The sequence below is a fragment of the Mustela erminea genome, chromosome 2 (genome assembly GCF_009829155.1).
Source record: "Mustela erminea isolate mMusErm1 chromosome 2, mMusErm1.Pri, whole genome shotgun sequence".
Taxonomy (NCBI): Eukaryota; Metazoa; Chordata; class Mammalia; order Carnivora; family Mustelidae; genus Mustela; species Mustela erminea.
In genome coordinates this window covers 117,470,479-117,488,096 of record NC_045615.1, presented here as the reverse complement: position 1 = coordinate 117,488,096, position 17,618 = coordinate 117,470,479, and the positions used below count along the sequence as shown (strand labels likewise).

Here is a 17,618-nt window from a genome sequence, read left to right as displayed (position 1 = left end):
TTATTTATTTATTTTTTTGCTATAAGATAGCACACCTGGGGGTTCGGGGAGAGGAAAAAAACCACTCGCTGCTGCTACCATCGTATCTCCTAAAACTGATTTTTTATTTTAAAATGATTTGTATTTTTCTATTTATATTATAATGCCCAGGATAGGCGACAATGCCACAACAATACATAAATTCCAGACTTTGGAGACACAAAAGAAACACTTATTCCTTGCTCACATCACAGTCCACACAGCGTGCTCCCCTGGAAGTCTCCCAAGTTGTGACCAACAGGCCTCGGCTGCCTCATTCTGCCAATTCTTTGTATACACGCAAACAAGAAGAGAAGAGAGTGGTCAATCATGACCACTGCAGGGGAGGGCAGTGAGTTTTATTGCCAGGTCCGGAAGTCACATCAATCACTTGTCCCCACATCTCACTGGCCAGCACTCAGTCACATGGCCCCAGACGAGCCACGACAGAGGCTGGCAGAGGTAGAGCGACCACAACTCTGTACCATTGCCCAAGCAACTCTGGGAGAAAAAACAGACTGTAAAACGTAAGACCTTATCTCTTCATGCGTCTGTAAAAGGATTTCAGATGTAATGTGATAAAAGAACACTTGCTGTTTTTAATAAGGTTTTAATTCCATCAGTACAGAACTTTAAATAAAAAAAAAATTGTGACTCAAACTGTTTTCAAGTCTGCAAAAAACCTACCACAGGTTTTCCACAGCTGCCAATTGCTGACAAATTTGGGAGAGAATAAGAAAGCATATAATTAAACAAAAGTAAAATGTCTCCAATTATAAAGGTTCCACTTAAATAAGGCTTTTGAAATTTTAAAGAATTAAACTATACCACTAATATACAGGGGAAATGATGGTTTGATGTCATTTATAAACATAAATGTGTTCACAAACATTCTAAATATTCAATATATATACTTTAGGAGAACCGTGACCTTAAGACAATGATTTTTATTACTTTTAGTCTACCAAGTTTGACACTATAAATATACTCACTGAAAAATTTAACACAGTATTTAAATAAGAATCAATTTCATAAAAATTTACAAAATATAACCAATATATTCTGACTTATGATCATATCTTAAATATTTCAACTTTACTCTTCTAGCCTGGGTCAAGCCATTTAAAAAATAGTTCCACACTATTTTTAACTTCAGGATATAAAACAGTAGGAATTTACTAAGTTTTCCATTATAAAAATTAATAGAGCAATTCTCAAAATACCAAAAAAAACTGTTTTACAAAAGCAGTACCCACATCATAACAACTTATTTCTTTTAGAACACATCTTCAAAAGGCACATTTTAATTACAAGTATTTATCTAAAGATGGTAGCTGCATTTTGAATTTCCAGTCAATTTCCCATGCTCTCAGCATGAAGATGGCGGAAGTTCGGGGGAGGCAGAACACAGGTGTCCAGTGGGGCTGTACTGAGGACGGCAGTGTTCTCACTCGCCGCATCCATGGAGACCGGGAGAAAGGTGAAGGAAGAGGGATCTGCAGACCTGTCTTCTGTCCTAATTTAACCTTCATGAAATACTTTTTACCAAAAATACTTAATTAAAAAAGAAAAAATTACAAGACAGAGAGCTAAAAAACCAAAAGGCCCAGACCACAAATGCCAGGTTAGTCTGAGTGGTGATGTTACTTGTTTGGGCCTAAAGGAAAGAATGAAGCTTCTAGTTCCTTGAAATCACATCTTCATACTCGGCTTGTCTCAATTTAAATCACTTGGTGAGTTAAAGGTGCTACAAAGTCCTACAAAGTCCTAGGATGTCTGGCATATTAATTTTCAAAATCAAATTATAAATGACTTCATGGTTATCTCTGTCACGTTCCCCTTTAGTTAGGGCTGATATTCTAAAGTTGACCGTTAATTATATTAACATGGTGATTTCAAGTACTCTACAATATGACTGTTATTTTTAAGGACTTATGCCCTAGGACCCCAAAATGCAATCCAATATATACTTTGGGGTTTGGTTTACTTTTCGGTAAAGTTAATACTAACTGAACTACTAAACTGAGTAAGATCAGTACTCTAAAGTACTAATAGATTAAGTAATTGATCCCATGCAAGAAACAAAAGGGACTTCTAATGCTATTTTGGAATTTCAAAATATTAGAGATCTGCCTTAATTTCCTATTAGTCCCCTCCAGTCTCAGCTGAGTGTTTCCATTTTTTTTCTAAAGGGAGAATATCTTTAGATTTGTTTCCTTACTATTACAAAATAATTGACCAAAAATATTCTGAAGTACAGAAAATAAAATGGTCACCTTCTACTCAACCAAAATATAACTTTCTGGTCCCTAATAGCAATGGTCACTTTAGGGACACTTATTCAAGTTCTAAAATAGCAGCTTTTTCAATTAAGGCAACATTGCTCTATTCTTACCTGTTTTTTCTATTAACCACTTATTAAAACTCACAAGAGCAGTTTCATCCTCACAGGCCTTTTATAATGTAAGAAGAGTGAACATGAACATCCTTCTCAATGTTTAAAAAGAATATAAAAAGTTATTCAAAGTCAACAAATACCTTACTTTTCTACTTGGATTCTAAAGTAATTACAGTCATTTCAGAATATGTAAACCAAGAAATTACCTTTTAAACTAACATCAACAACATAAAATACAATTTTTCTACAAAAATACAACATAGGCGATCTATCACTTCTTCCCTGAAATAGAAATTTAATATTTGGACAAAAAAGCTGTAAACTTTTGATTACATTCAAAAGATAACCTTTTAAAGACTTACATTATTTGAGGTTTTGGCAATGGGAGCTCTTAACAGATTTGCATTACTGTATCGTTTTAACAACATAATAATGCCGAACGGTTTGCTTCTTTTACTCTTACATCTGCTACCAGGAGGAAAAGAATGGCTTCCTGCAGTGGACAGTCTGGGTGAAAGAACTGCTCGAATGGACGATCCGACCCTGATTTCTACCTTGACTGCGCTCCACATTCACACAGGGCATTTGTACGAGCTGAACAGGACTCTTCCCGTCCTTCAGTGCCTGAGTAAGATTTAAGATCTGTGGAAAGAAATATTTTCACTAGTTCATAAGACAAAAACCTTCATTCAGTTCACTGACATTATTTTAACCATTTATTCATAACTAGAGTTTTTATTCCATCCCATATTTCAGCCCAACAGACTGAATAAAGTACATGGTTTCACATTCTCCATATGACATAGAAGCTAAACGTAGACTGGTCCAAGTTGTCTCCTTTTTCCACAATTAGGCTATTGTTGATCGTGCTGCTATAAACATCAGGGTGCATGTAACCCTTCAAACCCTTCAAGTCATGCATTTTTGTATTCTTTGTGTAAATACCTAGGAGTGCAATTGCTGGATCATAGCATAGTTCTATTTTTAACTTTTTAAGGATCCTCCATACTGTTTTCCAGAGTGGCTGCACTGGTTTGCATTCCCACCAGTAGTGTATGGCCACCACTGATGAATGGGTAAAGAAGACGTGGAATATATACATACAGAAGAGTATTACTCAGCCATAAGAAAAAATGGAATCTTGCCACTTGCAAAGATGTGGATGGAGCTAGAGAGCATTATGCTAAGTGAAATAAGTCAGAGAAAGACAAATAACATGTAATTTCACTCAAAAGTAGAATGTAAGAAATTTCACTCGTATGTAGAATTTAAGAAATAAGTGATCATAGGCGAAAAGGAGAGAGGCAAACCAAGAAACAGACTCTTAACTATAGAGAACAAACTGATAGTTACCAGAGGGGAAGTGGAGGGTGATGAGGGAAACAGGTGATGGGATTAAGGAGTGAACTTATGATGTGTTATATGGAAGTGCCGAATCACTCAGCTGTACACCTAAAACTAATATTACACTGTATGTTAAGTGGAATTTAATAAAAACTTTAAAAAAGTCTGCTTTTAACTACATACTTGCCTTCATAAACTCATTTAGAAACAAAAAAATTATTGCATGCCTACTACGTGCTAGGCTTTAAGTGCTGGGGCCATATCAGTAAAAAACAAACAAAACTCCTGCTTCCATAGAGCTTACATTTTAGCAGGGAGAGGAGTCAATAAGCACAAATCACTAAATTATTCCAAGCATTACAGGGTAAAAGTGCGATGGGAAAGCATGATGAAAGCCAAGGGAGTTAAAAATTTAGGGAAGGTAGCCATTTAAAATAAAGTTTCATTTAAGAGTTTATACTCTTATATAGAAAAAATTAAACTAGGAAGATTAAAATATATTACATTCCATGTTTAAACATACTCTCAGAATTGCTACTTGAGCACATAAATAAGGTTATAAAACTTAATGCATAGCTTACAGCCTATTCTACTCTGTTCAGATAAAATAAAATTTTAATAATTCATTTTCTTTTTTTCTGCATATCAGATAAAAAACTCCCCTTTGTTATGTACTTTAGAAACAAAGATGCTCCTTCGGGTATTTGAAAATATCTAATATATGGATAGTATACATTTTAGTGGTTCTTGTAAAGATTATTTAATGGTGATAGCATAAAGGTTTCAACATAAAGCCATACTAATAAATAAAATTCAAATACTTGGACTAGAATAAAACTGGATGGTTTAGATTCTAGAAAATCTGAAGTATTTAACAACTCAGGAAAATAAATCTTTACTATCTACAGTAGTTACTCATTGTATTTATGTTTTAGGATCCCTTTTAAGTTCTTGCCTTAAAATCTTCTAGGCTGGCTATACTTGGATAATTCACAAAAAGTGTGAATTCACAAAATTCACACTTATAAGCATTGTCTTTATCACGAAAATAAAAACCAGCATGGCTGAGGAATGAAATGTTCTGGTTAATTTCTTCTTCTGGTTTTTTAAAAATTGAATTCTAAAAATGTTAGTCTAAATACACTATTTTTTTTTAAAGATTTTATTTATTATTTATTTGAGAGAGAGAGAGCATGAGAGGGGAGAAGGTCAGAGGGAGAAGCAGACTCCCCAAGGAGCTGGGAGCCGGATGTGGGACTCGATCCTGACACTCCAGGATCATGACCTGAGCTGAAGGCAGCCGCCTAACCAACTGAGCCACCCAGGTGCCCCTAAATACACTAATTTAAGTAGTATCTAGTATTTTCCTGACTCTGAAGACCTGATTGTTATAGAGCATCTGGAAAACAGAATGGTATAAAGAAAATGAAAGCCATTCTACAAGCTTAACAATCTTTAAACACATAATAGCAAAAATCACTCAATCCTAAAGCTATCCTAAATATTAATGATTCTTTGAAAGTTGAGAAGACACTTGATGATCTTGCATTTATTTATTAAAGAAACATCTACAGAGCATGTACTGTGTTGGGGCAGAGAGAAGACTAAACAGGAGAAAAAAAAAACACTGAAGTATACATATTCTAGAAACACACATTACACATATTCTAGAAACAGCCATATGAACAAATAACTGGAATGAAAAGTGATGAACAACAAAGGACCCTATACTGACTTAAAATCTGATTCCCTCCCTTACATATCACCCATTTTTTCATTTGAGAGAACAAACAAATCTATTGTTGTGTATTTAAATCAGAGAAGACTATTTTTAGAAATAGCCTAAACACTGCAGGCAAGGAGAAACACTCTAGTCTCCACGGATGCCCATTTGAGAACTGGGTAGGGATGCGGTGGTTAGGCCAAAGGCAGGTCATATACACTCACAAACTTCCACATACAGACTTTGTTCTCTCTTAGACTAGTTCACTGGTCCTCAAACTTTACTAATTTACTTTAGGACATAAAGTAGTATCTAACTTTTCAGACATCCTTTTTAAAAAAAACCGCTAAAACCAAAAAGAAAGATACACACACACACACATACATATGCATATATAAATAAATATACATATATACATACATATGTAATCATGTACATGGTCAGGATACCTTATTCTTTTTGGCTATCAGAAAGACAAAACCAAATTAAAATTTTTTAAAAAAGCAAAATCAAATTAAAACATATAATCGAGGCATCATTTATCTTTTTCTTCCCCCAGATCTAGAGTTTGTCATTTTTTATCTTATTGCATTTGTGAATGAGACAGGATCTGAGTAAGTAAACCTAAAATAGCAGATAGCCTCTGGTCTAACTTTGTGACAGACCTCAGAACTGGAATGTCTCCGTATCTTTCCAGAAAAATATTTTAAAATTTATATTTAAATCCCTCAGGTACTAACTTTAATCTACAATTAAAACTGACACAATTATTTACAGCTTTCCCTTAAAAAGAATTCCTATGATAAGATATATCTTTAGGGATAAGAGAATTCTTGAAGATGGAGCATACTAATAAATCAATTTTGTTTCAAGCAAAAGGGTTAACTTAGGGCATAATTATCTATGCCAGAAAATTTAGTTCAACTATAGTTTGGGATGGTAACACTCTTCAATATAATTATAGTCACTGATCACCAGAGCCCTTCATACATGCCTGCATTACCTACTGCACCTCCCTCCAAAGCTCCCCGGCTTCAGCCGCCTCATCTGCTGAGCAAATCTGCACCTCACTGTCCAGCCTCACCTTTTGCAGTCATCCTTAATCTTTGTTTGGGTTGGAGACTCCTTTTGCTGATACATAAATCCTACTGCCTACCCCCACCCCAAAATGCACATATAAACAGAATTTAGCACAAGTTCAGGGAGTTCACAAAAGCAACCCAGGAGGTGCCCTCTCCAGAAATATTAGTCTCATCACAACGTTTCTGAATGGTAATTTCTCAGGGCTCCAAACCCTTCCACATGGAATCTGTATTCTGGCACTGACGGCCTCCAAGATCTAGCTGTGGTCTATTTCTCCAGCCATTTCGCTTACTATTTAAAACTTGTGATTCCAGCAAAGGACCACATAAATACAATGGAGCACAGAGAGGTATAATAATCCATCTCTTTTCCATGACTCCTGGCCTCCTCCTCATAGCTCATGCTCTAGGAAAGAAGGAACTGGGTTTTGCTCATGGTTTTATTTCTATCACTAGAACACTTTCTGGCAATAAATATTTGGTGAATCAACGCTTATCTAATTTAATTATATGTATTTGTTAAAGTTATATAATATATAAATCAGTACAAAAACTAGACTTCTTTGCCCCAGGTATGCAGCATATAGCTACCTGAAATTAACTGCATACTTTAGGAAGAAAAAGACAATGTTTACAATAATTTGTTTGTAATATTTACAAAATTATTTACAATAATTTATTTTAATGTCAAGTCTTCCTTTTGGAATCTAAATAGTACTAAAAGAGTGTGGAAAGACCAGACATTGTCGGTAGGTCAGCCAGCCTGCAGGTCCACACCAGCAGACCTAACACCTTGTATCTCTAAGTAAAGAAGATATAAAGGATGACAGGACTGAGTTACAATTAGTACTTCTATGCCTCAGTCACTGCTCAGCTTTGGTGACATGGTGATTCACTGACTGCTCCAGGAAAGGCCAAACACATTCTGTGAGAAAAATCAACATGCGACAGAACCTGGTACTGAAACATCCAAGCAAGTAGATTTGAGGAGGAAAAATACAGTAACACTCAGGAAAAGAGTTATCAAAATGAGGACAAAGAATTCAAAGGAGAGGGAAACTGGCTAACAAACGATATACAAAAAGTTCAAAAATAATTAATTTAGAACAAGAGGAAAGCCACTATTGAAATCCATTTCATTTTTAATCATATGCGCTATTTTGGTTGCATCTTTGGGTCACCATGGAGAAAAAAGTTAACAACTGTTTCAAAGAAAGATTTTTTTCTTAATGAAAAAGATCACAATAATATTAACTTACCTGACCTCTCATCACAGACATCTGACTTTCAAAAGTGGCTTTGTTAAATTTTCTGTCAATCTTTCATGGAATAGGAAGAAAAAAAACAACCCATGTTATTATAATTTCAAAAATCAAGATCTTTGAAACATATATTGGAAAACAAATGAACTCTTCAACTTAGCATGTAAGGCCATTTCGAAGACTTCTTAATAGTTAAGACAACGTTTAAAGAGTGTTTTTACTTGATTTATTTTTGGATGCCTCTAGAATGACAATAATAGTTTATTTATACCCCAACTGGATCCAAAAGGATTTAAAATGACCTTCCAGCCAATGGGTTTAGGCTTTTTTGAGCGATTAAATCATAGCAGCTCACTAAGCGTTTATTATAAATAATACTTTTGTAAAACCTCAACTTTTGAAGAGAACTTGTCAAGTTTTAATATAGTCTCAGAGAACCCTCAAAATCAGTGTTAGCGTCACAAATTTATGCTCCTGTAAAGTAAAACTGTTAATTCCTTCTTAAGTTAGGTTCTATTGCAAGTAGTGATACCAGAAGCACTAAACTGCAAATTAGGTCTATTAAGAAATTCTCTTCTATTATAAGATTTCATTTTCTGCAATAAGTGACTAAAAATTCATTTACCTTAAAAAGTTCATGAAGATCTTCACATAAATCTTGCACAAAGTTCATGTCAGAAATATATGGTAGAATTAAGTTTCTTGTTTCTTCAGAAAAAGGAACTTTTGCCTGAGGGAGCCAAGCCCAGTGAAATGGATCTAACAAAAGAGAGAAAGAAAGAGAGGAAGAAGTTATCAGAGAATGATCATCCCAATTCCAAGTCTGGACAGTCAATTTAGATGGTAAAGCACAATCTCTTCTTGGCCTTTCAGCTAAGATCAAGTGCAGATGTAAAGCACAGGAAGGTATTACTGGAACGAATCAGGTTCCTGACTTTTAAATAGTAAAGAGTAGGAATTTCAATAATGAGCCTATCTCAAACAGCCCTATATCAAGAACTATATCTGAATCTCTGGTTCCTGAGTTTGGAAATTACGGGACACACATAATTTGTTCACAGCCCCAGACCAAATGCCATCGCTGACGTTTCCCTGACCTCTTCGTAACAAATCATCAGGAATTGACCATGTGCATAAACATACGATGTTCCAAAATTTTAAATCATTAGTAGGTAATCAGGTAACTGGCTTTAAGGGATCAAAGATCTAATATTCCAGGCTAATTCTAGTTCTCTCTAAGAAGATCATTCAATCTACATAGTACTAGGATCAGAAAGATTTGTAAAGTAGTAGAATCTTCTAAAGTAGGGGCATATTCAGATTCCTGAAAGAAAGTGTAAGGCTTATGACAATATGATCGCCCACAGAACCACTATGGTTTCATCCAATGACAACCTCCAGCTTTGATGGCTCCTACCATTTAGAAAGCCCTAAGAAAAAAAATCTATCTAGAGTCATTCCTTCTTAACTTCTTTTTTACTCTTTCCTTGTGCACCGTGGGAAGTACACTATCCATTCCAAAGAAAGCCTTTCCTCTAGCCCACATCTCCCTGAAGCTGTATCTAATTTCCTTTTCACTTTTTCCTGACCAATCCACACAAAAGTCCTTATTCCATGCCTGCCTTTACTTCCAATCCCTATCCCTCAGTTCAAACTCTCTCACCTAGGGGTAACTGGGTGGCTTAGTCCACTGAGCATCTGACTCTCAAATGCAGCGCAGTTCATGATCTCAGGGCTGGGGGATTGAATCCTACATCTCCGCACTCAGTGCAGAGTCTGCTGGAGATTCTTTCTCCCTCTCCCTCTGCCTCTCCAGCTAAGTACACTCTTTACCTAAATAAAAAAACAAACAAAAAACCTCTCCCCTAAGACCACCAGTCATTTCATAAGAGTCTCTCCAAAGGCCCATTTGTGCTCATGCTACTTAATGTCTCCATAGCAAGTAGTGCTATTCTTGATCATCTCCTTCCATAAAATCCTCTCCTGTGTGGCTTTGGAAACACTGCTCTCACAAAGCGTACCTTCTATCTTTTAAGCTACTTCTCTGATTTGCTGGCTTTTCCTCTTGTGTTCAATGCCACCACTCCCCCCTTTCTCTCCTTCATTTGCTAAACATCCATGAAACATTTACTGAGTATTTGTGTATCTCGCATTGTCCTAGTGATGGTATTTGTTTACCATGATTTCCCTGGACAATAACCACACCATGGCTTCTGCTACCAAGGTGACAGTTTAAAACCTATATCCTCAACACAAATTCCTCTTTCAAATTTCAGATTCTTAATTCTCATCAGTATATTTAGCAGAGTTTCCCAAGTGTATCATAGGAACCTTAAACTTAACACTTTAAGATAAATTTGCATATAAATTCCAAACTATTAGAGGGGAAAAAAAACAATGAAACAAAGACATCTTAAGTCAGTTCAACAAAGGATAGGAAAGGAAAAAAAAAACCAAACAAGTGGAATTTACAGCCAATAGAAAAAAAATAAGATGGCAGGAAAAGTTCAAACTCATCAGTAATTTATTGAGACTTTAACTAGAGTTAAATGTACCTATTAAAAGAATCTCAGATTGGTAAAAAAAAAAAAAAAAAAATCCAGTTAAGTGTTGTTTATAAATCATATACTTAAAACAAAATGATGGAAGCAAAACATAGAAGTATAAAATAATACCAGGTAAATGCTAATAAAAAGAAATGAGGTATAGCAATGTTACAACAGGTAAAATAAGAAAAGTAAGAAACACTGAGAGGGATAAAGTGGGATATATTTCACACCCATAAAACAAGCCACCACCAAGATAAAATGCTAAGCCTTTATGTACATGAAATACACTGCAAAAAGGGTATAGAATGCAGTAAGAAATTGCCAGAATCAATCACAGTGAACTTCAACTTTAACTCTCAAAAATTAACAGATCAAAAAAAATTATGACTTGGCTAACAACTAATAAACTTTAATTAATAGACAGATGCAGAACTTGTCCAAATGCATTCTTTTCAAGTACCTTCAAACTGACCATCTACAAGATTATAAAGGAATTACGAACAAATTTCAAACAGAATTCACGCAGCCACATTCACAGATCACAAAGCAATAAAACTCGATGACAACGGGTAGTTCATTTTTTTAAATCAACTGGTATAGAAAATTTAAAACCAAACAAAATCATCCTAAGTTACTCACGTCAAAGGGTAAATCTGATAGCAAGAATATACAGAGCAAAACAACAGAACAGCCCCTATCTAATCTGTGGCTTAATCAAAAGGATGCCTAGAGAAAAATATATAGGCAAGCAAAATGGGATGAATACAATAGAAGAAAAGAATAATGATGGAAAACACAAATCAATGAGAAAAAAAGCAAAGAAACATAATGAAAAACTGACCAACACAAACCAATTATCTTCAAAAAAAAAAAAAGCAAAAAATAAAGGTAATAATAAATAAATAATAATATATTTATATAAATATATTATTATATATATAAATAAATAATAATAAATAAAGGTAAAAAGGCCAATGCTTTATAATAGACAAGTCTGTGACAAGCTTAATGATTAAAAAAAAAAAAAGCCCACTAATAAACAGTAGGTATTTAAAAAAGCATAGTCATAGATACAGAGATTACCTATTATTTATTTTTAAAGTAAGCTCCACACCCAAAGTGGAGCCCAGTGCAGGGCTCAAACTCACAATGCTAGTATCAAAACCTGAGCTGAGATCAAGAGTTGGATGTTTAATCAACCCAGCCACCCAAGTGCTCTAATATGAGGTTATTTTAAAAATACATTACATATATTTCAAATAACAAAAAAATTTAAAAACTAGTACAATTCCTATATTTTGAATAATCTAATTATTCTTAAATTTTTACAAAACATGTTTTACTTATCCCTGTTCTCCCTCCCCCTAAATATTTTAAGGTAAATTAGATATCATTTCCTTTCACCCCTTAATACTTCACATGCATAGAGGGGATTTTATTTTTAATTGTAAGAGAATTCTATAAAAAACTTTGAACTCATAAATCTAGATCTCAAGATGTCATGAACAATTTTAAGGAAAATAAAAATGTCTTAAACTAGCTCAAGAAGATGTAGCAAACCAGCCCTTTAACCACAAAAGAGACTGGTCAGGTAGGTAAAATAATAGTCACTTACTCGGAAGGCAGAAGGCAGGGAGGTAGGCCTAAACTGTTTTGTAAGTGAATGCTACCCAAAACACTAAAGTTAAAGTCCATCCAAATATTAAAAAAGATGATGCTCAGGTTGTAAACATGTAAAAAGTTATTCTATAAGACTAACATAAGCCAAAAAACCAAAACCAGACCCAGTCATTCAAAGCTAAGTAAACAATACAAGGCGAGACCCTTGCAGTACACGTCTCTCCATCCCCAGCCTCTAGAACAGAGAGCCCCAATCAATGGTTATCCTTCACCCAGGTTTTCTTCTCCTTTTTTGATATCAATAAGTTTTGCTGCCTTCCTATTCTGGAATAGGGTAGTTATAGAATCCATAGGTGGTTCTAAATACTCACATGCTCTCCATTCATCAGGATGCTTAAAGGGAAATGCCAGACCATTATCAATTGCAGCTATTTTAATAAGTGATTCTTTATCATCAATCCAATCCGTTTCCTAAAGATGAAAAAGATGGTCTGCTGATAAGTTTTTTTGAACATTTCCAAAAGGTCAAGCATTAAATTAATTTAAAAAAATTACTGAGGTTTATGACATTTTATTTGAAGAGCCTATAAAAATAAAAAATAAGTTGCCAGAAAATAAAAATTTTTACCCTCAAAGGGGAGAAACTGTCTTATAAATCAGTAAGGATTTTATAATCATTGTCTTTTAAATGTTATTATAATTTAGGTAGTAATGGTTTCTTTTTTTTCTCTTTGGGGAAGAGGACCTAGAACTATTAAGGTTTACAAGTATGTTGTTTCAGACAATTTATTGCTAGGTGCACTGCTTAAATGTATGACATTCGCAAAATATTGATATTTTTAAGAGAACTTAACAACGTTACCTTACTAAAAACTTAATCTTTTCTAGGGTCCCCTAGAAATAATTAGTCCAAATACAAAATGTTTCTAAATACAATTCCCCAAAAACCAAATAAATTAAGGTCTAGCAAAAGGAATCTTCAAGATACTATTAATTACAGAATGCAGGCCATTCCTAACTTCTACCGTCTTCCATAGCTGAAACAAAGACCTTGAGAGCAAGAGGGTTTTCATGTTAAGGAATACTCATTACGTAAACATAAACAGCTGCCATTATTAAGTGGCCTGCATAAAAACAAAAAGTTGAAAAAGATAACTTTAAAATTAAAAGTATTAGCATGAAGGTCTGTTTGATATATGTCTGGTTTGTTTCTTTTAGTTTATATCAAGTATCTTAACTCAATGAAAGTGCACAAAATACTTAAGAGTAGAAGAATGAAGTTTTCAAGAAAATCTACTTGCTTAAGATATACCAATAAAATATATTTAGAAACTATTATGAATATATATATTTATGTGTGTATTTTAAACCCATTTCTGTTACAATTGCCCTTTCTTTTTCTTTTTTTCTATTTACAACTTTCTGAGGTATAATTTACACACAATAAACTTAACATACTAAAGTGTACAATTTGATAAGCATTTGCAGATGTGAAACCTTCACCAAGTTTCCTGGTGTCCTTTGCAGTCTCTCCCTCCCTCACTCCCTCGGCCCCACCCACAGGCAACCAGGTCTGCTTTCTGTCACCAGGGATTAGTTTGCACTTTATAGGTTTTCATGTAAGTGGAATCAGACAGTGTGTTCCCTTTGGGTGTAGCTTCTTTCACTCTGCAGGATTTTGAGATTCATCCACATTATTGAGTCATAAGACTCAAAAAGAAGTGAATTACTAAAATATAAACATGTTGACCAAAAAATATCAGATGCCTTTATTTTTATTACATAAAGGCAAAATAAATGTAGTGGTTCTACAACAAATTTCCCAAGTTCTAAAAAATAAGTACCCAGCTGGTATCATTCTTCCATTCCAATACAACATTAAAAAAAAAAAAAAAAAAAAAAAAGCTACAGAGATTTAGAAAAATAGAATTTTAAAAATACAATGTAAACAGAGGAAAGAAAGAAAAAAGATGAGAAAGACAGAAAAAGGAGATAAAACCAAGGATCTAAGTGAAGGAAATGAAGAAATGAAGGATAACATAAATTTAAGGAATCTTTTATAGAAATTTTGTGTGTATGTGTATAATTTTAAAATTTCCTTACCTTAATTTCCTTTCCCTGTTTCTGCTTTTCATATTTGATTAACCAATTATCATTTCCCCTGTCTTTCAAAAGAAAACAAATTTGTTACTTTTTTTTTTTTTAAAGATTTATTTATTTGACAGAGAGAGATCACAAGTAGGCAGAGGGGCAGGCAGAAAGAGAGGAGGAAGCAGGCTCCCTGCCAAGCAGAGAGTCCAATGTGGGGCTCAATCCCAGGACCCTGAGATCATGACCTGAGCGGAAGGCAGAGGCTTAGCCCACTGAGCCACCCTATCATCCCTGTTACTTCATTTTTTATGGGTATCATAGCTTAATATCAAAGGGAATAATCTAGTTGCCTTTTGGTTTTCAAGACCTCGACTGGTTATCTGTGGCATATGTTTACATATTAAGAGCTCCAATTTAACACACACAAACTAAAAAATACTTACAAATGTTAGCTAACATTTTTTGAGAGTTTACTATGTGTCAGGGATTGTTTTAAGTATGTGACATGTACTAATTCATTAAATCCTTATAACCACTCTGTGAGATATATATATAATTATTATTAAGAACTATTAAATTGGGGCACCTATGAGGCTCAGTCAGTTAAGTGTCTGCTTTCTGCTCAGGTCATGATCTCATGGTCCTGAGATCAAGCCCCACTTCAGGCTCTCAGCTTAGTGTAGAGTCTGCTTCTCCCTCTGCCTCTGCTCCTCCCCCTGCTCAGTGCCCGCTCTCTCCCTCTCTCTCAAATAAATAAAAAAAATCTTAAACTCCCCCCCGAAAAACTATTAAATCAAGGTTGTTAAAATCCAGAATAATTTCTCTACCTAAGTAAGAAAAAAAATCTACCTCTATTGCCAGGCAAATTTCTGGGTAGTTTCTCACCTAATGTCTACATAGAAGTACTCTAGTCTCTACATCAATTTTAACATTAATCCAGGACCACATTAATTAAGAAGGTAACTCTGGAAAAGTATAATCATGCTTTTCCAGAAACTAAAATAAATAAGTAAACATTTTGAATCAGGGGTTCTCAAACTTCAGAGTGCATCAGATTATCTGAAGGACATGTTAAAACAGACGGATGGCCTCCATTTGCAGATTTTTCTGCTTTAGTAGGGCTGGGGTGCACTCCTCTGAGAAGATGCATGTATAATCAGTCCCCATATAATGCTGACCCATAAGGTACAGGGAACCACATTTGGAAACCACTGTTTTAGATTATCTACATCATGGCTCCCTTCTAGAAGAGAAAAAATTAGAGTTTAATGTATTTATAGACTATACTAACAGTTATCTAATGTCAAAATAAGCATCTCAAGTAATTTACACAAATAATTTTAATTATTCATATTATGCAGATAACATTTCTGGCTTTGTCCTACTGCCCAGAAATTCCACAGTAGGGACAGGAACTGACCTCTATCACCTCAGCAGGAGCCTTCTAAGAGTTAGGATCTCAAGTACAGGATTAACTTTGCCCAGGGGAGTCAGTACTACATCTCCATTTTCCAAGGCAGGTAGATAAAAAGTGGCCTCAAGACTTCTGCATCAAGAGTTGAATATATAGGGGCACCTGGGTGGCTCAGTTGGTTGGGTGGTTGCCTTTGGCTCAGGTCATGATTTTAAGTGTCCTGGGATTGAGTTCCACATGGAGCTCCCTGCTCAGTGGGAGTCTGCTCCTCCCTCTCCCCCTGCTTGTACTCTTTCTCTCTCTCTCAAATAAATAAATAAAATCTTAAAAAAAAATAAAGAGTTGAATAATTTGCAAGCTAACAAGATCTGAGTGAACAAATAAGAGAGCTTCAGTACCTGTATTTCTGATGATGTAATCCAAAATAACTAATCTTTCAAATTGTGACTGAAATTCTTTTCTAATATTCTCAGGCAAAGGGTCAGCTTCAAATTTCCTAAGCCAATAATCAGCCTCCTTGTAATCTTCAACAAATAACTGAAAGGAACCAATCTATAATTTTAAGAACTATAGTTAGAAAAGAAAGTACAAGAACAAAGGGATTACTTTTTTAACTTCTCAGCAGTATTATCATAAAATGTTTTATTATAAACATAGTAAGAAAAACAAAAAAGTTAACCCTAATTTATATAACCACACTTATCAAAACTATTTTTATACACTAATTTTAAATAATTATACAAAGAATACATAGCAAATTAAAAGTGCTCAACCCTAGGTTTTTAAGGAGCACAGAAACTATTTTAGGATAATTTTTTAAAAAATGCCTCTCAAGGTGATAATCTCAACTCAGAACGCTGTTTTCTAAAAATATTCCTTAAAATGACTTTAATTATGGAAGCCAAATAGTACACCTATCCTGGTCATTTAATAACAGTGCAATTTTATCTTACTAATGAAATACTTCAGGATTTTTTTTTTTTTTTTTTACAAAATACAGAATATAGATTTATTTTTAAAAAAGAATGCATTCTTTGACTTTGCAGATTACAGATCCTGTCATAAATTTTAAAGAACTTATCAATCAGTCATAAACTCTAGAGTGGTTTTTAAGAAAACCCTTTCCTTGAAAATATGTCCACTTTAAAATGCATTTCTGGGGGCGCCTGGGTGGCTCAGTGCGTTAAAGCCTCTGCCTTTGGCTCAGGTCGTGATCCCAGGGTAGTGGGATCAAGCCCCACATCTGGCTCTCTGCTCCGCGGGGAGCCTACTTCCTCCTCTCTCTTTCTCTGCCTGCCTCTCTGCCTACTTGTGATTTCTCTCTCTGTCAAATAAATAAAATCTTAAAAAAATAAAATAAAATAAAATCCATTTCTGTCACTAAAATTACTACATGTATTTCCAGCACAGGACCTACAGGTCACCTAGCTGGCCTCATAAATATAAACTTCCATAAAGAAAATCTATTTCTTATCCTAAAATTATATTCTTCTTGTTGGCATGAAATTTTAACTACTTCTAAAAGGTTTTCTTTAAAACACTTATAATTAAGTCCTAGTTGTCATAAATATGGAAACAATAGCCTTCTTCAATTACACTTAACTTCAGCATATCCAAGGAATAACAGGCCTTATAAAGATTTTCAAACTTCCTGCATACCTGGAGTACAATTTTAAAAACAATTTAAGTTAACCATTAATTTTTTTCAGATTCTTTTATCTAGACAAATGCACTGCAACCACAAAACAAAATCACAATTAAAAAAAAAAAAACCAACAAAAAACAGCCCAAAGTTCTTGTAGAATGCTTTCCCATTTACTGTCCCCACTCTTGCTTAGCTAGCTGCTAATCATTCCTGACGTTTTATTTTACAGTGGTAAGAAAGAAGGTATCTAGTATGTAGCCAGTACACATAGTTACTACAACTTACTACACTGTGTGCTGGGCAACGTACCAAGTACTTGACATGAATTTCTTCATTTAATCTCACAGCCCCAGGAGGAAGTTTTTCTCACCTCCATTTTATAGAGCCTAGGGCTTAGAAAGTAGGACTTGGACAGTTAGGTCTCAGAGCTAACTGGGGGAGAAGCTGGGAGGAAAACCCAGGCCTGGTTCTT

General features: G+C 34.6%; 1 protein-coding gene across 5 annotated transcripts in view; it reads right to left on the bottom strand.

Annotated features, from left to right (window-relative positions):
- Nucleotides 1–612: 612 nt before the first annotated feature.
- The window catches only part of PI4K2B (phosphatidylinositol 4-kinase type 2 beta), a 30,149-nt gene continuing 13,143 nt past the window's right edge, over nt 613–17,618 (bottom strand). For all 5 annotated transcript variants that reach the window (XM_032334005.1, XM_032334009.1, XM_032334006.1 and 2 more), the window contains 6 exons: nt 15,900–16,053; nt 14,100–14,161; nt 12,368–12,467; nt 8,453–8,586; nt 7,825–7,884; nt 613–3,058 (listed from right to left, as the gene is read on the bottom strand). In XM_032334005.1, coding sequence (XP_032189896.1) covers nt 2,885–3,058; nt 7,825–7,884; nt 8,453–8,586; nt 12,368–12,467; nt 14,100–14,161; nt 15,900–16,053 — 684 coding nt within the window. In that variant the 3' untranslated portion in view covers nt 613–2,884. The remainder of the gene's footprint in view (nt 3,059–7,824; nt 7,885–8,452; nt 8,587–12,367; nt 12,468–14,099; nt 14,162–15,899; nt 16,054–17,618) is intronic.